General features: G+C 31.5%; 4 protein-coding genes, 1 long non-coding RNA gene and 1 other non-coding gene across 13 annotated transcripts in view; 2 read left to right on the plus strand and 4 right to left on the minus strand.

Annotated features, from left to right (window-relative positions):
• Positions 1-5,269, minus strand: part of LOC111001631 (microtubule-associated protein tau) — a 30,698-nt gene extending 25,429 nt beyond the window's left edge. Inside the window, exons 1-2 of one of the 3 annotated variants that reach the window (XM_045632454.1) lie at positions 5,130-5,269; positions 4,657-4,730 (exon numbers count right to left, since the gene is read on the minus strand). In XM_045632454.1, coding sequence (XP_045488410.1) covers positions 4,657-4,701 — 45 coding nt within the window. In that variant the 5' untranslated portion in view covers positions 4,702-4,730; positions 5,130-5,269. The remainder of the gene's footprint in view (positions 1-4,656; positions 4,731-5,129) is intronic. The other 2 variants (XM_045632453.1, XM_045632452.1) reach the window with 2 other exon arrangements.
• Trnae-uuc lies at positions 3,173-3,244 on the minus strand. The gene has a single exon. It is a non-coding gene; the product is annotated as a tRNA-Glu (tRNA).
• A 1,342-nt stretch (positions 5,270-6,611) lies between the features above and the next one.
• LOC111001639 (myosin light chain alkali) lies at positions 6,612-10,587 on the minus strand. Of its 2 annotated transcripts, XM_022271586.2 has the most exons (7): positions 10,456-10,586; positions 10,195-10,222; positions 9,249-9,406; positions 8,794-8,944; positions 8,305-8,391; positions 7,671-7,733; positions 6,612-6,821 (listed from the first exon to the last, which is right to left on the minus strand). In XM_022271586.2, the coding sequence occupies exons 1-6, from the start codon at positions 10,456-10,458 to the stop codon at positions 7,708-7,710; spliced, it is 453 nt and encodes a 150-aa protein (XP_022127278.1). In that variant the 5' UTR covers positions 10,459-10,586; the 3' UTR covers positions 6,612-6,821; positions 7,671-7,707. The 2 variants fall into 2 exon arrangements, with proteins under 2 accessions (XP_022127278.1, XP_022127277.1); XM_022271585.2 differs by lacking the exon at positions 7,671-7,733 and having other exon boundaries at positions 10,456-10,587.
• A 42-nt stretch (positions 10,588-10,629) lies between these two features.
• LOC111001640 lies at positions 10,630-11,554 on the plus strand. Its single transcript, XR_002600485.2, has 3 exons — positions 10,630-10,731; positions 11,068-11,143; positions 11,440-11,554. It is a non-coding gene; the product is annotated as an uncharacterized LOC111001640 (long non-coding RNA).
• On the minus strand, positions 10,811-14,815 carry LOC111001638. 2 transcript variants are annotated; one of them, XM_022271584.2, is made up of 9 exons: positions 14,768-14,815; positions 14,474-14,581; positions 13,761-13,934; positions 13,427-13,485; positions 12,629-12,946; positions 12,124-12,196; positions 11,859-11,986; positions 11,426-11,581; positions 10,811-11,189 (listed from the first exon to the last, which is right to left on the minus strand). In XM_022271584.2, exons 1-9 carry the CDS (start codon positions 14,781-14,783, stop codon positions 10,980-10,982), a joined length of 1,242 nt encoding a protein of 413 aa, XP_022127276.2. In that variant the 5' UTR covers positions 14,784-14,815; the 3' UTR covers positions 10,811-10,979. The 2 variants fall into 2 exon arrangements, with proteins under 2 accessions (XP_022127276.2, XP_045488411.1); XM_045632455.1 differs by lacking the exon at positions 12,629-12,946.
• Positions 14,816-17,677: 2,862 nt separating this feature from the next.
• LOC111001651 (protein unc-80 homolog) overlaps positions 17,678-21,237 on the plus strand; it is a 51,788-nt gene continuing 48,228 nt past the window's right edge. For all 4 annotated transcript variants that reach the window (XM_045632338.1, XM_045632340.1, XM_045632339.1 and 1 more), the window contains exons 1-8: positions 17,678-17,781; positions 18,103-18,247; positions 18,745-18,771; positions 19,232-19,252; positions 19,337-19,482; positions 19,689-19,854; positions 19,973-20,189; positions 20,320-20,507. In XM_045632338.1, the coding sequence (XP_045488294.1) occupies positions 18,125-18,247; positions 18,745-18,771; positions 19,232-19,252; positions 19,337-19,482; positions 19,689-19,854; positions 19,973-20,189; positions 20,320-20,507 (888 nt within the window). In that variant the 5' untranslated portion in view covers positions 17,678-17,781; positions 18,103-18,124. The remainder of the gene's footprint in view (positions 17,782-18,102; positions 18,248-18,744; positions 18,772-19,231; positions 19,253-19,336; positions 19,483-19,688; positions 19,855-19,972; positions 20,190-20,319; positions 20,508-21,237) is intronic.

Below are 21,237 nucleotides of genomic sequence, written 5' to 3' on the forward strand. Positions count from 1 at the left end.
GTCACACGACAAGCTGAGGGCAAAGACATCGTATATTACTATCAACTGTAATAAGAGTAAATTACTTTAATTGTGTTAGTTAAGTCAACGAAGTGAAAATTACTATGAACCCTTTCTGTACAATGAAAAGAAATTTACAAAATTCATTGTTAGTACTTTTAGACATCAACAAACATTATTTTCGCACTGTTAGAAGATTTATAGTAATTTGAATTTTAAATAAAAAAAATTGGAAAATTGATATCTAATTAGATAAAACATGTATAGAACTATATATGCTTCTATTTTTTTCGAAGCTGGTCAAAAAGCAGGCAACGTATCAATCTTATTTTGTATCTTTAGTGTAATAATAGAAATGATCATAAATTCAATTCGATATTATAATCCACCCAAGACTAATTCCTCCATAGATATGGAGGAATTAAAAACGTTTTAATAAGTATTTATTACGTTAATGTAATTCGTGCTATCGTACTTCTTTAATAGTGGATATTTATAATATTCGCAATCCAATATAATTTCTGACTCTAAAACGGTAAATTAATCATTCTTTAAAACTATACAAGTGTGTGATACTTCTTGAAATGACAATACTGATGCATTATGAAAAAGGAAGCATTTAGCTATTTAGTATCGGAATTTCACATACTTTTATTTTCATTTGAAAGACGCGAAGAATGGCAATGGGAAAATACGTGAGAACTGTACAATTTATAATCCTTTGTAAGGAAAAATATAATACCTCAATTTCTAGAGCTTTGCCTAGTGGCTCGTGTATGTAATGTATGTATGTTCTTGACTTCGGAGGTTATATATTATTATTAAATAATAATATATAACCTCCGATATAATAATTATATTATTATTAAATAGTAATCTAAAAACGTTTTAGAAACACTTGCTTATAATTTTCTATTTCCTTTGATCATTGGTATTTGAATCCAAAAATTAGCCTTAGATATAGGATCTTCATGATTTCTGTATATAAAAGTCTAAACTAATCAACATTTAATATAATCAACTAGGGTTTATTAGGGCCAATTTAAATTGTATCTTTCCTAACACGGCAGAGACTTTATTATAACTATATGTAGTAAGCACTTTGATTTACTAGGACTATATTCCATAAGATGCTGAACAACTAGGTTCCGCAGGCTTCAAGAATGTTAAATATTTTATCTTATTGGGAGTTGCTGAACTTAGATTTGCATAAATAAGAATTATTTTATTAATATATTTAATAGAATGTTACCTTAGTCTTACATTTATGCGTTTGAACGAAAGTATGGTAAACGAATAGATTAAATGAAAGTATTGTCTAATCGGCGGCTAATTATGTTTCAATAATTACCAAGTCGCATGAGACATCGCAAGTACTGGCTGTGTCAGGTACGCGATGAATTTCTAGAAAATGTCGCGAACAAAACTTTCTTATTATCTAGATTAATATACTTATAAATGCAAAACTATTTCAAAATTACCAACGTTTAACTTTGATAATTTAGTTCCATATAACTTGACTCGCATTTATATTTTTATACATATAATATTAGAAAAATTAATTAGAAAATCTGTGGAAAGAATGCAAGCATGACCTTGCAAAGTTTTTAAACAATTGTATATTTTTTTATACTTAAATTCTTGCGATATAGACAAAAGACCAAGTTTGAATATGTAAAAAAATTATATTTGATTCGTAACACTTAAAATATCTATAAGGTAAATTCATTATAATCTGCTTAACGGTCTTATCCAGGATGTCAGTGATTATATTGGAAAGAAACTTTAATGTTGTGGTCAGGAGTCTGAGACAAAATCACTATTCGACATGCCTGACCCTTGTGGGTCGTTATTATGTTTAAGGAATTTGTATGGGAATGTCATTAAATCATGTCATAAAATCAATTCTTTTGCCTTGTCCCGCCAGTTGAAAAGTAATTCTGTCGCCCCAGGTCTTTTACTAAGTTTTTGAAATACAAATAGGTTATAGACATTTAATTAGAAAAAATACATATAGTACCTATATATATTTAAAGTAGTTTTTTGCGATAAAATCCGCGTTGTTTTGTCTGATGTGTGCCTCGATATGAAGATCCAACACAAAATTATGATTTCATTTCGCACCAGTAGATAATATGTATAACAGAACAATAGAGCGTTCAACTATTCAAACAAATACTTCATCTTTACTGTGTTCTAAATTAAATATAAGTCCAAACATTAAAATTTGTAGGTCTTAGTAATATAACCAGAAACTACAGATGCACATAATGGCAAAATCAAAATGGCAGCATCCGGAAACCCCGAGCACTTAATGACGACCCCATTATGCAGTACCTCTTGAAGGCTTAAATCAATACAGTAAGCGAAATCTTGGTCATGAAGAAATCTATACAACCATATTTAGTATATTACGAAAGACTTTTTCACTTCCTCTTTATATAAACGTGTTAGAAGCTGTCGTTTGATTTATATATTAATATTTATAACCGTTAAATGGCAGAAATAAGAGCTGAAAGGTTAAAGAAACATAAATTATTTACAAAACCGTAAGTAACGTAATATCGGGTATCGCGTACAAAATACCTTTAAATTTTTATTAAGGTCAAAAATAACCGTATGACAATTGTTAAAAGCCACCAAGATTTTACATTCGTATAACAACATTTTATATTTGTAGATAATTAGTTGTTTCAATAAAAAAAAAAAATTATTATATTAACAAAAGAATTTACTAGACTGAAAGTTTGTGGAGAATAGTTTTATTTCGACGACAATTAATAATTAATAATACAACATTGATACCTTGATGACTTTCAAAAAGTAGAGTAGGTAGGATATTATTAGTATATGTACTAGCAATCTATTTAGAGTGTGTCTCGCACCAATAGCACGGTCAACTCTGGCCATTCCTAAATTTAATCTTGTCAAAATGCATTACGTACGAAATTTTATTGTGTGAAGTCCCGTAATTAAACTCAAAATGTACCAGCTACGTCTGTCGTCTATGTTTTTCCTTTTTGTTGGAAAGTGTATACGATATGATATGATAGATGCAAAGCTGGAACATTTTTCATTATTATTATTATTACTATTAACATTTTTTTTAATAATCAATAGTATTGCAAGATTAAAGATTTCACCAATTAAAAAAAAATCAAAAAAGAGGATATTCCCGTACCGGGAATCGAACCCGAGCCTCCTGGGTGAAAGCCAGGTATCCTAGCCACTAGACCATACGGGAGTTATTAAGTGTGTAGAAATACTGCCTTACAACCGTTAATTATTCTATTTTTTAATTTTATAACTAAAAAATAATGATAAATTTAAATTATTATTATACGATGTTGGTTAAGAAAATTGTAAATACTACACAATAAAATCACTAAGCTATTAAAATTTCCTTCGGAATAATAAAATTTTGCTTTCTTAATAAAAGTTTAACATTACATATTGTTAAGCTTTTGAAATATAATGTTTTCTATGTGTTAACGACATATATAATATTATTTCTACACCTTAAATTTTGCAGACACCATTTGGGCCGGTTTTCTCCCCACACATTATCGGCCGAGGGGATGAGTTGTTGAGCACCCTTTGCTTCTTGACAAAGAAAACTTGAAATTATACCTATAAGCTCGTTTTTTTTAATTTATTATTTCATCATCACAAGGATCAGAGTAATAAGAATGAAAACGTTACGTCTAATGTAAATAAATAAAAAGTTTTATAGTGCAATATTTAATCATTAGTATTTAATAAAGAAAGGATATTTTTTATTGGTTGTGTATATACAAATATTATAATGATTAACGATATGCAGTGCCGTATTAGCCACGAAGCAAGAGTACCTACTACCTACCAAATGCTACGGGCCCCGCGCTGCAACGTACCCGGATATAATAATACCCGTTATCGTTATAAAAAAAATAATTTACATAGCAGCTCATATATCTTGCCTCACTTCCACTTAAAAATCTAAAACTCGATTTTGTCACGTTTAATCGTAAAAGTAAGTAGGTATTTTACAAACTTGGTTGAATATAGTAACACTTTCAATAAAAACCTATGATGATTTGCTTTGCTTTAATAAGTCTTTATGAAAAGTGTTATTATCTCTTAATTTGTGATAATAAATTTTAAAAAATATTTGGCAAAATATCTAAATAGTCGATGGGAAAAAATCCTTGCTTCACACAAATAAAGCTTATTTTTATAAGCCATACAACTCGAGAATATTCGACCTCTTTATATTTATTTAACCATTTATGGAAAACAATCCTTTTGTCTGAAGAGTCTAAAGATGAAAACAGGCGCTATTTAATTACAAAATAACAGCATACATACATAGATAAGAAAGAAATATACAAAATTAAATAAATGATAAGCCAGACGCTTACGTTTTGTTTTTGTTGTTTTTTGTTATACCTCTTAATGTTAAAAACAAAAGGCTGTGACGGTAAACGTGAGGAAAATAGCATCCCTAAGAAATATTTCATAAAAAAATGACGTAGATCACGCAAAAAAGTTTTGATCACCTAAAACGTGTATCCTGGATTGAATCCCTTTGGAGGATCACGGATCAAACGTGAAAGTCTTTTTGCCTTAGGCCGTGATAATTATCAGACGTAATGTTGCGATAAAATATTACAATACCTGTATTATGTTTATCCTGTTTGCTGTTGATAGCCGGCGACTCATTCACTTGTGCCATGTTTTTCACTTATCACCTGAAAGTTATCAAAATTAATTAAAACAATATAATATTTTTCTGTCTATTTGCGATATCTGTAGTTATATTTGATATGCAATGGTAACACTTCCTTCGAATCAAACGTCTGAAGAAGTCTGCGTATTTTGATGAGAACAAAACAATTCATTTGTTTTGTATATACCAAATAGTATATACCAAACACCGAAGACATTCATATTCATATACTTAAACGTCACCTTATCAGTGAAAATTTGCGAAAAAAAGGGTTTCGATAGTGAAAAATACAATTGAAATGAAGTTACGATAAAAATATATGTTAATTACAATACTTATTTCCGTAGATATGTAAAATGTAATTGATTATATAATGTATCTTTAATAAAATTTTATATATATACTATATTAATTTACTTACTGGTATTAATTTATGGAGGTCCCTATACAAACACTCACTAATCACTCCGAGGCTAGCACACAAAGTAACACGATTGGCATTCGACACTTGCAAATAACATTTGAATACTGAGCGACGCGCGCTGCTTACGCGGGAAGCTTGTGACGAAAAAACAGTGTTGCCAGTACTTTGTTAGGAATTACCACATTATGGCTTAAGGTGGCTCTTCTACCTTTCATTATTTTATCCTCGACAAAAGCTCAACGGGCAACTTAAATATAGTAGAAAATTTTACTGATGTGTATATTGTTATTTTTTAATACAAATTAGATAAAAAAATAACATGATACACAGGAATTTTTTCCACCGTTCTCGAAGTGTCATGTGTGTGGTATATTTATGATACTCATCTAAGGTCCAAAGGTCGACATCCAAAACTTCGTATAAAACTATGTCACTAAACTTTAAGTGAATTGTTTGATATCTGCCATATTCAGAATTCATGTCATCTTTCAGTAACACCGGCTTTCAGAATAACCTGCGAAATTTAAAAATCGAAACTTCTAATATTACAGTAATATGTTGTGTTTCTAAAATATTCTAATAAGAGTAATTTCCATGTAAATATTTGATGTTCTACATCATTTTCCTTAAAGCAATGGCTACAAATTCAGGACTAAAACGTGCAGAAATTGTGTTGTTGGCATCCCGCTCAGCTTCACAATTGGGATGCGCAGATGCCGAAATTTCCCCACCATAGGTGATGCTATCCGAAAACAATATTGATGCCGCCAAAACATTTTCCGCGCCATTTTTATCCCTTCAAACATTTTTTCTTTGTTAGGATATACGGAGTTCTCTTGTTTAATATAGTTGGTACTTTATCTAATCGTGTTACTTAGTCGTGATAAGATACGCTTGCTGGATTTGTCAGAAATATGGAGACGGATTATTTCTTATTACTATAAGGGCTACTTTAGGGCTAACATTAGGTTTGATTGAAAAAGAATATATCAAACCTAATTTTGTAATTAACATTTTATATATACGTACTACTTTGTTCTTAGGTATGTAACACAAAAATAGGGGTGTGGGTTGTTGCACTATTTATTCTTATGTATTACGTTCTTGTCCTAGTTTTGTAGGCTTTTGTCCATATATGCTAAAGGTATATATTTCCTGTCCTAAGGCTAAATAATTAAATAAGGCTTTATTTCTCTTCGTTCGTTCGTCTAAACAAAGTTCGTATTAAGGTTTCACTTTTATCTTATTTAATAAAAAAAGTATTAATCAAAAGCTCATAACGAAAATGGTGAACAAATTTTTATATTTTAATTTTTATCTAAAACGTAGAAAATTAAACACAATCATAATAAACAAAATGAACGAACATTCATACAAGATGGAACGGTTTAATGTTTTATTATAAAAAAAATTATGGTTTTTGTTTTTTTTATTTTTGTAATTATAAACTTAATAAATAGTTAATTTAAAAACGTACAATGCGCGTTTACAGTTCTTTGGCATTTAATATTATATATGTACATAAAGATATTGTACAAGATGTTTTAAAGTCCTGAATGGCTTTTTGGTGTTTCGGGGGCTGACGCGGATGTTGTGGTGATTAGCCTTGCGCGGGCGCCTCTGCGGCCGCCGGCGCAGCCTCCTTGGATTGCTTTGGTGGCCAGCCTTCAACCATTTTTTTAAGGAAAGCTGTGAAATAGATACACACAATTAGAACACGAAGAGGTGTTGATTAATATCCTATAGAGTGACTATAGCTGATTTTCGTAGTTCATGTCGAAAGAAAAAGTTCGCGGATATTTAGTAAAAAAACTAAAGTGACTACTGCTTATCTAATAACTGGGCAATAAGCATAATATCTTAAACCAGTGACTACAATCTTGTGATACTTAAGAGAAGTTCATTGTCATGTCATTTTTTTATTTTTATTTATTTCTATTCTTACTAGGGTTGCCTGGAAGAGATCGCTTGTTAGCGATAAGGCCGCCCGTTGCATCCCTTGTAATTTAAATATACTGTGTTATTTGTATTTCTTTAGCAACGAAGTGTAAATAAATAAATAAAATAAGTTTAAGAATATTGAACTTCAAACATTATGAACTCAAAAATTTTTTATTTTTTTCTACGAATATTTTAATATATTTTAAAATTACATTAATTAAACGCGACAACCTACGGCCACTCTATAGTAAAGCGTGATGACATCGAATACAAAAAACCTCTTAGCGCTGGTCACAACATTGAAAGCTGCGCTTTGCAATGGGGAAAATGCCCATACTTAAGACACCAAGCAAATTCCTACACACAAAAGCTTTTTTTGTATATATATTATATATAGCGAATAAAAAAAAAAAGATGCCATAAGAGTTCTGAGAATCCAATTTTTAAATAATATAAAAGTTGGAATGGTAGAGCTCTTAAAGGGGCATGTTTGTACACGCAATTAAAATATTTTTTCTTCTTTAAGGAAGCTGCCGAACTTTTAAAAGCTTAATACATAAAGCGTTTGCTTGAAGCGTACATGTACGTTTGACTTACGATCTTATAACTAAAGATATGACGGCAGGTATTTTCTTTACGCCATCACCTTTTTCAGGAATGCTGGAAAGGGACAACACATGAACACACAAACGCATCTGTCTCAGTGATGCTTTTTAAACAGTACTTCCAGATAGACAACAGTGTAAGCTTATAACCAATGCAAGATTAATGAATTACTCTTATAAAAAAAAAATTAACATTTAAATATGTGGTATGTCTGACGGTCATGGCATGAAATTAATTTCTGGAAATACCGCTTATTTATTCAAAAATATATATGTGCAATTATTTTCAAAATATTCATAATCTAAGGATACCATTCTAAGCAATAATATATTCTACAAAACAAATCTGAATTATCATACAATTAAAGTATATTTATAAATATATGTACAATAATTTCGTTTATTTGTCAATTTCAGTTTTAAGTTAAATTATATATTTTCTGTGACTACGTAAAGTATCAAAAACCAACACAGAGTACTCAATTCTATGAGACTCAAAGGGAAAAGTGAATAAAATGTCATAATTATAAGCTATGTTATCAATTTTAGAACTATTTTATATCTACAAATATTCAATTCACAAATTTAGAGTATTCTAATATAATATAACATTCTAATATACTTACAAGCATATGGGATCATGCCGTCGTCATCTTCGGGATCCATGCAGTCCTTTACGACTTCTGCTACTTCATCGTCACTCAGCTTCTCACCTGTAGAAGATATGTATGTGAAAAGACCAATGCAGTCAGACCAATAATTGTTCCTGAGTTACTTCCCACTATTCGGTAAAACATACCACAATCCCGATGAATTGATTTTTAATAATTCAAGTTACTATCTATTTATTTTCTAAATTGTCAAATTTAGATGTCAAAAAGTACTATTATAATTTAATTTAATAAATTCCACAGAAAATATCGATTACGATTTACATATGTCTTCCGCAAATCAGCATCTCGAACTTATTTTCATTGTAATGTTTACGAAAGAAGATTGTCAGAGTGATGGATAAACCATGCGCTACAAAGTGTTGGAAATGAGTCAACGCAGACGCAGCGCAGGGAAACCAATTTTCGCTAAATAACACTCTTTAAAAATGTAAGAGTACCAACCTAATGCTAGAAGTGTGTGTGTAAGTTCAGCGCCAAGCATTAAACCGTTCTCGTTCTTGTCGTACAGTTTAAGACATTCTAAGAAGTCCTCATAGACGCCCTGGTCTTTGTCTTTCTTGCATTGGGCGTAGATGGGAAGGAACTCTTCAACCTGAAACAATTCCGTCAATAAACATATGATTTAAATTTTATAACCATTTATTATAGTGTAATGAGATAAAGTGCTTTAACACCAAAAAATGTATTTCGAAAATCTTAAGCAAAAAATAACCCGGGTTATTTTATAACTGGCCGGGTGATTTTATACATTGAGACATATCTCAAGTGAGTTAACGTTAACTTTTTCATATAAGTTTCTTACAGTCTACAATAGATTTTGATAACATGTTGCTGTCGAAAAAAAATTGAGGTGAGTTTGAAGATTATAAATTTTAAAAATTATTGAAATAACCCACCGTAAGCATCTTCTCGCCCTTCTTCTTTGTGCCACCGAGTTTCTCGATGGTAGCCAGTGTGGGGTTTGAGTTGAGCGCCCTCAGGACGTCACCCAGGTTGATGGCGTCTACTTTGCCGCTGCCATCGAAGTCGTAGATGGAGAAGGCGAAAGATGCCCCTATTAAAAATCCCATTGATCATTTCTCCAAATAATGTTTCCAATTCAATTACCAACTTCTATGCCTAATACACATTAGTTAATATGAAGTCATTCAAATTATTCAAGCTTCTAGAAATGTTATTTCCAAATCGTATTATTATATCGCATTTAGGCAAGGCGACTTTTCTTTCAGTCCGCCTTTGATTTGTTCTGAGTCACTGTCTAATAATAAACACGATTGTGTGTCCCAATTCCATACATGTATACCATACGTATGATATCGAAGATTTATGATAGCTTTTAAATCACATAATTTCCAATGAAATAAAATTGAATGGGCAACTTCAAAAGATTATTAATAAATATTCAACGTAATCTCGATGCAATTCAGACAGCCGCTGCAGCTGATAGTTGACCTTGATATTGATATAATATTTATTTAAATACATAATACACGAGTATATGTATAACCGGAACAATAAACTATTTTGTTATCGTCCAACTTATGCCAAAAAATGGCGCTCGGACGATCTGAAATCCGAGTGGAGTTTCTCTGTTTGGGCGGGCGGTATAGTTAGATCACGTGACGCAAGAAGATAAATTTGGAACAGAGCGCGCTCGCATTGTATCACGTCACTAATTCGAACCCGGTAGCCTTTTATGAGAAACTGAATTAGCCATATTAACTTATTACTGAAATACCTAGTATAATTTATATTAGTCAAATTTATAAAAATTAGTTAGAATTATAAGTGCAAGTTAATATTACAAATAGATCTGTTATTCGTGATAAAATGAATACTCACTTTCGATGTCGTTTTTGCTGAGGTCGCTCTGAAAATAACCAAATGATTTTCGTTACTGTCGTTTCAAAATGTGTTGATATGTATAAAATTGTGTAATAACACAATGTGTAATCTTAATCTTATCACAAATGCCTTGCTGTTCACACATCACTTGCCGACGCACACGCATTTCCGGTCAGCGGAAATAATCACATTGTGCACTATGCGTTGTGAACAGTCCATACCACTGAACTCCGTGTCACTATTCACTGGTTGACTCACCATTTTGTGTTAGATGGTTCCCTCCCGGTCTTCACTGGCTGACGTTCAGACAAGAAGTGGAGCTCGGCAACTTTTCGCCTGACTGTTTTAACTGGCTCAGATGGCGCTCACGTCTGGATATTTGAGATTTAGCCCAGGAGTCGGCGATTGTGCTATTTTCGGTGGAGATGAACCATGCCCACGGTATTCTCAGACACGTACGGCGTTATACAGTTGGAGCGAGATGAAAACAGTTTTCACACTATACATCACACCTAAAACTAAGCGATCCCAATGGTAAATTTACATTTACGTTAAACTATTTCGATCGTATCCATGTCATACCTAGAGATATATATCGTTAAAAGGTGCGAACAACTCTAACCTTATTTATGTTTGGGACAAATTCCTTACAAAAGTGCGCAATTAGTTACTTTGCTAAATAGGTATTTGACTAACGCTTTGCTAGATCTAGATTATATTAGTTAAAAAAGGCTAGTAATCAAATGAAACATATATTTGCGAAAGATAAAATAGACAAAACCCTAATCATTATTAGATTTCATGTCGGAAGTAAACTCCTTCCATTGCGCAGAATGTACTAGAGCTTCATTAATGGTATTGAACTTCCAGATGACCGATCTAGTTGGAGTAGGGCTTCGCAGCTGTCTCTCATCCAACAAACTGGCAGCTCTAAGTCTCATCTCAGGTGACCGAGGACAAACACCTCGACGTGAATCAGAAACACGAAATTCCTAAGAAACATTTTATTTTTATAAAAATATAGGAGCAATTATCTGAGAAATATATTTGTAGTAAACATTTTAACACTTGAACTAATCTAATTTAAATTGATTGGTTTAATGGAATTAATATACAAACTTTTATTAGCGCATTCAGATAAGATCATTTAATAACTAATACCTTAACAGATACGTTAGTTCTTTTCTTTTAGACTTCTTAATAATGAACAAAATCTTAAACTATTTACCCTGCGCTTGCCAGGTATCTTACGTCTCCACCACCAACTTCTCAGACAAGCCATGAGTCTCGCACCCTGAGTCTTACAGCGACGAACAATGCTACTCTTTTTGGACCCCAAGGCGGAGCTGGAGACACCCGAAACTGCAGAAAATGCTTTCTTTTTCTGGAAAATTTATTCAATACTAAAATAGATTACAGGATATTTTACTGAACTATAACAACTTAATCGGTTTAACCAAACGATGATATCATTTGTCATCATAGATCTATTCGCTTTCTGTACGAACCATCAACGTAGACCATAAAGCACTGCAAGCTTGTTAAATATGATAACCATTTAGAAAACAGTAAAAGATAACACCCTTAAACAGGTTTTAATAAATATACACTTAAAATAAATTATTTACCCCTACAGAGTATAGGCATAATTAAGAATATACCACTTCTTTTTCTGGTGAAATGTCCTTTGAGGAATCCCTAGTCATAAGTTCTATTTCTTGTAAATTAAGTCCTTTGGGATCTTGTAGAACTGGCTCCTCGTCCTCATCCGAGTATTGTTCAAAGTCACCTAAATACATGACGAAATTTTTGTTATTTGTAAATTAACACGCAGACTGTGTTTTTGTTAAATTTTATAAGTCTTTTTTAAGAAACCTTTTCTATGTACGGGTGTATGAGGGGAATAAAACAAAGAAGTTTACGTACGATTTAAAGACAAAAAAGCCTTTTCGTAACGAGCAAAGTCTTGTTTATTAATTGTTGCGTTAACATCTTGCACCTGTCAAAGAAATATACCTTCGTTAAGCACTACAAAATGCTAATACCAAAATTTTTTTTTAAAGATACTCCACAATGGATTTAGTTCAATAAACATATTTAAAAATCCACTAGGAGCTTATCACATTATTATAATGAGAAAGTTTTATGTAAGTATCTTATAATTGTTTTGGTTTTAATTATATTTTTTAATGTATTACTATTGTGAAAAGAAAATATGAATAATTTTCATACCTATGTGATTTAAAAAACTTTTATATAAATTGATTGTTATTATAAACGAGGAAAAAATAATAGCAGTAATAGCGAATAATAATGTAAAGTTTCTTAATATTGTATTTTTAAGACACAGTCTTTGCTATCAAAGAATACATGATAAATACAACTTATGCCTTTACTGTACTTTAAATTGTAAAGTAGAAGTCTTCCGCACCTTCGAATATGTTTCATCATGACGACTTGTATTCTGCAATATTTCTTCATGATTTGCGTCGTCAAGGAACGAATAGCTGGATGTAATCGTATCCGAAGATTCCTTTAAATCTGTTTCACGACTATCATTACCAAATGCCGAATTCATGGCAGTCTCTACGAATGAGTCCATAATTTTTTTCATAGCAATCATAATTAGATTGTTTGGTTCGTTTAGGGTCATTGCTGGTTCATTGAAACTCATGTCTCGTTCCACGTCACTCATATCAAAAAGGTGTGTGATGAACATGGATGTTGACTTCGATTCGTCTGTGTCACCCTGTTTTATTAATGCTATTTAAGAAATTATATTGTGGTGCTTAACAATTAAGGACTTTCTGTCTTCAGATACCTAGGTCATACAAAAATATTTACACATTGGCTATTTTAAAAATACCATTTGTTATAAATATAGATTTAGCCGTTTAAATGTAAGAACTGAATTAAGTCAGATGTTATATTACTGATGTATGATTAGATAATTGCTCTTGTTAAAAACTATTTAGATCATAAGATAGTGTAGAGATTTCTCGCACTGTTAACAGATGTTGGGTATTTTAGTTTAATTCTGATACGCCAGAATTAGTTGTGTTAAGATTACGATTTTGCATGTTGTAATAATCAACATACATAAATATGTATGTTGATTCAAAAACAAAATCGTTATACGTCTACTATAATAAAATTCAATTCTCATCGTCATTTCATTAAATCTTCTAAATCGATTTCTTAAAGTATTTAGATGTGGAAATAAACTTACGATGAATTCTTCGTCGCCTTGTCCAATTAAAGTATGCTCATTTGTACCAACAGAATTACCTAAAATAAAAAATTCATAGATTTACTGGATATTTTAGTTAGGTATTGAAATTCTACTTAATAATTATATAAGTCAAAAATTAATTGTAGTTTTATTAGAAACAGTTGTTGTCACTTAATACACGCTTACTGCACATCCATAGTAATTTTCAAATTCCATATAATCCATATATCAATAAAGTATACAACAATAGTACGATACGTTATTACGGAGAACATACTAGGTATATGCAAAATGCTACCAGCTAAGAACCATGTCTATAAAGATTTAATACCTGTTGCCTTTTGTGGTGTCGAAGTTACAACCTTACTCGGTGTTTTATATAAGTTATTGTCAGTATATATTTTATTGACAGCTAATGTTGGAAAAGATTTATCTTCTTCGTTAGTTTCATCAATACTGCATCGGCTTAATTTTGTCAGGCCCGATACGTATTGCCATGGTTCGCCTAAAATTAACATAACGAGGTTAGGATCGTATATTCTAAGCCGCTTAGAACTTCTAGATATATAATCTTATATTAGATATATGCTTTAGTGTCAACATCAGATGTCGAGGCAGAATACGAAATTACACCAATATTACTTCGACGTCCTTCTTTCCACAAATCAGCGTTATTTATGGCAGTTTGTCGGTATTACCACTGTGGGAAAAAGCAGTGCTTCAAGAAAAGAGCATACAATTTCTTGAACGCAACGCACTCGCACCCTCTTGAGTGTCCATGGGTAGCGGTATCACTAGCATCACTAGAATCGCTAGCATAAGATGAGCCTCGTGCCAATACCCTCGTGCACGTTTGCCCTGTCCTACAGAAATATCAGATGTAAGTGATCAAGACCACCAGCAACCGATGTGCCACTTATTTGCCTCCTTTTCGCACGAAACCACTCAAGACCAATGTCTGTACAGCTTACAGGACTTTAATTAATAATTGTGTAAGTTTTGAATGAATATTTGGTATTAATATCTGTAATGTTTTCCAGTTACCGGAATCATGAGCTGCATTAGCAATGATATAGGCTTCATCTAGCACCTGTCGCACCAGATGTATAGCCATCACGGTGGCAGCCCGAGGGTCGCATTGTTGGATCTCTTCTAGACCAAAATTTTTTTATTAAATTTGACAAAGACTTGAGTTTAATTGTCAACAGTTAATAAATGCGTTGATGCCATATGTAAGATTTATTATATAGCAAATTACCTACAAATCTACTTGAAAAATTAACAAAATACGCAGATTGGTCTGCCTTAACTCTCAAGAATTTAAATTAATATTCTTACCATCCTTATTTGTCATTTTAATATATTGTAGGTTTTATATAAGAAATCTAATTCAACAGTGACAAACTATGACATTGTGATTTCTTAATGTGCAGCAGGAAAAGAGGTTTCATGTTAAATACTTATTATTTTCTCAGGTTCAGGCTTGTTAATATTAACATTTGGGTTCAATTTCGGGTGGGGCTTTGAATACGAATGCGATTTTTGTAAGAAAGCAGACTGTCCGAAAAATACATATGTTTTATTTCAATTTTTACATGACAGACTGTTTTAAATTTAGGGTAAGTTTCGGTCTCTAATATGTATGTATGTCAAATTCTATAAGTAATTTTTGGTTGAGTGTTATTTTTAGTTTACTGTTTCCAAATGATATAATGAAGTCACAGCTATGAAAATTACATCAGTTATTTATAGGCGATCTATACGTAGCAGATTATTTTTTTTGCTTATAGTATATTTGTCTATTTGTATGTACTTTCAAAAATTGTTTGACTTTGATATTTCTTATTTTTATTTCATAATTTCAGACGAGTTTGGTAACGCCCAGCCAAACCCAATAATATTCAACCTCGAACTATTTTTGAATGCTTCTCGATTGTACTCAATGTTATTTAGATATTAGGGAAGAATGCGCGTTAACTAATACACAATAAATGTAAAGGATTATGAAACTATATCTTTAATACTTACTTAATATATTATACCACCCTTAACTTATTTGTTTCTTACAGGGACTGAATGCGTTATTGAAAATTTTGTTATTTTATCCAATATGGATTCCAATTAGGTTAATCGATTAGATGTCATCGGATGTTGAAACCAGGTAACTCGAATTATATAAAATAAAAATAAATCATTTAATTCCAACCTCTATGAGTCCATATATTGTTAGTAGAGTAATACTCATAACCAAATTTATAAAACACTAGCTGCTTCGGCGAACTTCGTTTCTCCTTAATGCCTAGACTACCTTTTTAGCTTGCCAACATGGAACATTTTACTATGCTACCCCCTTTTTTTATTTTTTGGTTGGTTTTTTACACCTTGTGTCCGATAAACCCTAATATCTTACGGAACCCTATTTTTGTTCAAAATTAAATATAGCTTATATTACTCGTGGATAATGTAGCTTTCGAATGGTAATTTTTTTTTAAATCGGTCCAGTAGTTTATGAGCCTATTCATTACAAACAAACAAAGTTTTTCTCTTTATAATATTAGTGTAGATTAATTCATAAATCCGCGTTGTTGTAAGGCACCAGGTACAAGTCTCAAAACAGCACCTTTAACCATCAGGATATTGTTGGTACTCGCACAAACCTTAGGTACGCATCAGTGATGTTGTCCGTTTGGGGATGATTGATGAAAAGTCATTCCACCCCATCACTGGTCGAACAATTCTATGGGTCATTCCATATTTATTACTAAAATTTTCAATAGAGATTAATAATACACTATATAAATTATTTATCACAGATTGATGCTTCACATTAGTACACATATTATCACAGGATTTGCATTTGTAGAGGAAAATCTATTAATTTCAATTTATCGTTAGAATATTTAAAATACATTTCAATTTGGTCTCCTGTGAGTTCACCCATATAATTTTATTTACATTAATTATTATAATTTTATTTATATTATTATTAGGCGGAATAGTCGTGTGTATATACTGACTTTTTCGATTTCTAAGTTATAATTTATCTTTATTTTTGTTGATGTTTCGTAATTTAATCCATTTTATTTTTACTAACCCGTGCTGATTTATGTAGGCCCTTCACACTAAAAGCGAGATTTCATTCAAAAGTTTCGGTTGGTTTACGTCTGTCTAGTTTGTCGTAATCTGTCTTATCTTTGAACATAAAAGAAACAAATAGATAATAATCTCGTTTAAATTAATTCACTTCTATGACCTCATTATTATAAACTAAACGTAGGTAAACAGTGTTATGGGTGAGTCGTAATTCTTTTAGTGGGAAGCAATCTATAAAGTAGGAAATGTTTATTGACGCCACACCCGACTCTATTTATAAAGTAAATTGTTCGCGACAGTACGCATATACATATTTAATTTTAGTCACTCACGTTAATTTGTAAGTTATCTTATCGGACTCAATATAAAATATATTTCTCCCTTAATAATTATTGTGTAGTGAACTAAATAATATGTGGCTAAGTAACAAGTCAAAGATTAGTAATAAATATATCCGATCTCTCTCTAATATGCCTTGCTCTAATAAAAATCAAACAACATCATCTTACTTAGTTACACTTCTCCTACTTTTTTATTCAGTTAATTTAAACATAGGAGCAAACAAACAAATGAGTCTTAATTAGGAATCATAGATTTTATGAAAAAGAAACCCCTACTATACATCTAATATTTTAAATATAGTAAGAAAATGGTTCCGCAATTGCGTATGGACTTAAAGGTTTTAAAATGTCACATTGTAAAGTGTTGCTTCAACGTACTTCACAAATCCAACAGAAACAATAGCTCTGGAGATTTCGCTGAGTCGTCAGCTAACTGAACCAAATAGCCGTCACCATAGCAACGAGAGGCTGCAGCTTCGCAGGTTACGGCGCAGCGATCGATTTAATCCTATTTTAGGGCTGATATTAGAAGTTTTTAATCTACATCGTAAAGCCACTATAATTAAACCGATAATTTTATATCATACTTATGCAATGTTCAGGGTAATTTGAAAATAGGATATACTGAAGTCTTATATTTGAATATTAAGCGTAATACATCCGTAATATTTATATTATTATAAAGTAGTGTCATTTAAGATATAATCGTAACTAAAACATTTGTGATATTATTAAGGTATTGTCGCCAGCCCTAAGAAAGAGTAAACTGCGAATGCGCCATGGAGGTTTTGCTCTCATTCAGCAAAACCTTCTCCGAGGGCACACTCGTCCACAAATTTTTAAATTTTAGAGTAATATAAACACTAATAATCTCTCTATGTGCTAAACATTCTAAGTTTGATATTTTAAATATGCAAAGTAAGTTTTTATTAATATTAGATTCCTAATAATTTAATAAATTCAGAATATAAAATTTACTTATAAATTAGTGATTTTTATTTAAGAAGTATATTATTACGTCTTTGTTTTTATTTGTGGTTTAAGTAGTTTTAAATTGTAATTTAATTGAACATCTTTGTAGTTTTAGTACCAAATACAGACCGTACATTTGTAAACTAAATCGTAGAGCCAGTAATTTCGCTACAGTTTTATTACTAAAGTTTAATGTAGGTTTAAGTGAATTGAATTCTGTATTAATAAAGGAGTGGTTTTATATTACACTATGTGTTATTGTTAAAGGGTAAGCGTGAAGGTCAAAGGCATGTCTGAAGATGAAACTAATAGTGAGGATCTGGTCCCGTTTGCGTTTCAAATATTTCTCTGGAGGCAAAGCACACCTTTCGTGCGACCAAAATTTGGAAAAGTCCACGATGCAGCTTGCATGGTAAGAATAAGTTTCATATCCTATAAGTGTTTTGAAACTAGCTATGCCTCGCGAGAGGGTAACCCTTTAATTCAGTCGATGTGACAGCTTTGGACTTTCCAACACAAAAAAGCTTTTTCGTTTACATGAGAATATCCAGTTAACCAAACAGATAAAAAACTCTTAATAATATTATTTCTCTTAATATAATGCGACGTTCTTATAACTTTTGTTTTGTACATAATGACAACATTGATATTGTGTTTTCGTAGTTCTTTAGGCTCAGAATGAAATTGAACAATACTTGACTTAAGTAGATCTTTGAAATAAAAATGGGTGATTCAGTTAAATGAGTATGTGTAGGATACAGCGTATTTCAAATGCTTTTGTTTATCCTCAAACATTCGTGTAAGTATACCCTTGCAACGCAAATCCACGCTGTCCACATAACACTAATGGGGCTTTTGTATGCACAAAGCAATGTATTTAATGTGTTGTTGTTTGTTGTCAACATGCAGTTCTGCCAACGAGCTCCTGGACACCACGTAAGTATGCACTGTATAGTGCACAAATTTAATGATTTTACCAACTTATTAAGGGCTTAGTTATTTCACGTAAAGAGCTCATCTTTTTGGTCATATTTGAATAATAATAATGCATTCCAAACGTCATGTAGTATTCGTGAAAAACTTAATAAACATTAAAAGATTGTGAATAAGTTTACTTATATTCACTAGATACTTTTTTTTCAAAATATATAATGGCAATAGCTCTGTGGACAGCAAACCACAGAAAAGCTATATTACGTCAGTAGTTTTGTTGATATATTGATACAATACAATTATTACAATATCCAAGTGTCACTGTCATCAGAATTCAACATCTGGTAGCGGTGGAAGTTTGGAACTCATAATTCAAATTTCAAAATCATGCCGCCTAATCAATGTCTACAAAATACAAATTCTGATATAAATTATTACGTTTTCTTTTTCATGCTGAAAATAGGAGCTAAAAGAGGCTTGTAAGGTAAGCTAATATTTTCAATACAATTTCACTTTACGTTCGAACACCGAATGATGGTAGTAATTAATTATTAAATACCTTTTTTAGTCTTTCGAGAAAGTATTGGTCCAAAATCTAAGATTTGGTCTTACCAACAGTCTCACAGAAGCAATTGAAAGTATTCCACGATGGCGTCTAATACAAGCGGCTTTGCCTCATGTAATGCATTCATTAGCTGCTTTACTACACAACAGGTGAATACAAAATTACTAATTGTGATTATAAAATCTCATACAAAGTTTCTAGGTTTTACTCGGTAGATCGCTACTAAATTATGGACATTGTCAAACATATAAAATTGATTTATTCAATTGGGTGACAACAAATCACCTGGTAATCAATTCTTGACTAGCTTTATATGATTATTTGTGTTAAATAAATAATTTTTCTAAAATTTTAGAGTAAAAGACAATATGCAATCATTGGGAAATGTGGAGACAAAACTGTTGTACACATTACATTGGATCTTACTTGATGCTTCTGATGAGTGTGCTGACAATGATTATGAAAATGGGAAGTTTTTTTCTAACCCTTTTCACTATCTTTTCTCCATTCCAGCGATCACTGTAAGTGATTACTGTCATTTAATATTTGTTCATGATATAAATTTATAAATAATTTTTGTGTTATCATAATTTAATTTTTCATATTATTGTTTTTATATCTGAATAATCTGTATTTCAGCTTTTTGTATTCCTTTTTGCCCCAATATCTCATCATTTGAAGGAGTCAGATTTTACTACAAACTATAGATTGGAGAATGGTTTAAAATTATGGCAAGCATTATGGGAATACAGGCATCCTGATGCTCCTTGCTTTACAACTCATGTGAAGCCTAAACCAAAACCTTTTGGAGGGAAATATTCAAAGCGACAACAGCATGGTGATGTGTTTTTAGGGCGTAAGTTTCTTTATTTACTTTAAATGTCACCAACCTCTAGCAAAGCGAGCTCTATATTAAAGTTTTATTATGGTTGTATGAGATGCTTCTGTGGCTTAGACAAATATTAATTACTCCTAAAAAATTTCAGGTAAATTTTCTAAAGAAGAGGGTATTGTTAATAGCAGCCCTCCAAGTCAGAATATATCTATAAGCCAATCAGAAGCCCCCTCAAAGCAAGCAAGTACTGAAGAGGAGCCATGGTTATCATCACCTAAAGATACAATATTTCCTGAAACAATACCAGAGGAAAGTTCCAGTACTGAAGAGGAACATGTGGTAATTATAACATTTATGTCTTTAATATAGGCTTATTTGCTTGGTATAAATAGCAACTATTGCAGTGCATGGACATTTGTGTTTTATGTCAGTTGATGAGTTTTGAGGGAGAAGTGTACTTTTGATGGTAGAACACATTAATTAACAGAGTGTTAATTTTAAATAAAATACTTTTTACTGTTCATAACTATTGTACATTTATAAAAAACTAGCTGACCTGGCAAACGTCGTTTTGCCATGTATATAATTTATAAAAAATAAATAGGGGTTGACCGTAGAGGGTTGAAAATTTAGGGTTGTATGTATTTTTTAATGCTGTTGATACAGTTGATAAAAAAATGAAAAATTATCTAAAAATTAAAAATAATAATTAGGGGTGGACTACCTTTAACATTTAGGGGGATGAAAAATAGATGTTGTCTGATTCTCAGACATACCCAATATGCACACAAAATTTCAAGGGAATCGGTCAAGCCGTTTCGGAGGAGTTTAACCACAAACACCGCGAGAATTTATAAAATTATATTATATTATTCATAGATAGATGAAAGGTTCTGATAACAATAATGTCTTTTAGAATTTAAAATGATCTAAATGGTGCCAATTGAGGGGTTAAGATGAATCAACCTCAAAAATAACAGTAGTAGTAGTTTTCACTATTTAATGGATGTTATTATACATATAAACCTTCCTCTTGAATCACTCTATCTATTAAAAAAAACCGCATCAA

Source organism: Pieris rapae, chromosome 19 (assembly GCF_905147795.1).
Source record: "Pieris rapae chromosome 19, ilPieRapa1.1, whole genome shotgun sequence".
Taxonomy (NCBI): domain Eukaryota; kingdom Metazoa; phylum Arthropoda; class Insecta; order Lepidoptera; family Pieridae; genus Pieris; species Pieris rapae.

Coding starts and splice junctions, on each gene's coding strand:
- LOC111001639 (XM_022271585.2), bottom strand. Junction 8,945..9,248: donor AGGGCGAGAAGATGCTTACG/GTGGGTTATTTC, acceptor GAATTGTTTCAG/GTTGAAGAGTTCCTTCCCAT. Junction 8,392..8,793: donor ACACACACTTCTAGCATTAG/GTTGGTACTCTT, acceptor TATCTTCTACAG/GTGAGAAGCTGAGTGACGAT.
- LOC111001638 (XM_022271584.2), bottom strand. Junction 13,935..14,473: donor TAATGCAGCTCATGATTCCG/GTAACTGGAAAA, acceptor TGTTAATTTTAG/GCGAACCATGGCAATACGTA. Junction 11,987..12,123: donor GGCTTTTTTGTCTTTAAATC/GTACGTAAACTT, acceptor TCATGTATTTAG/GTGACTTTGAACAATACTCG.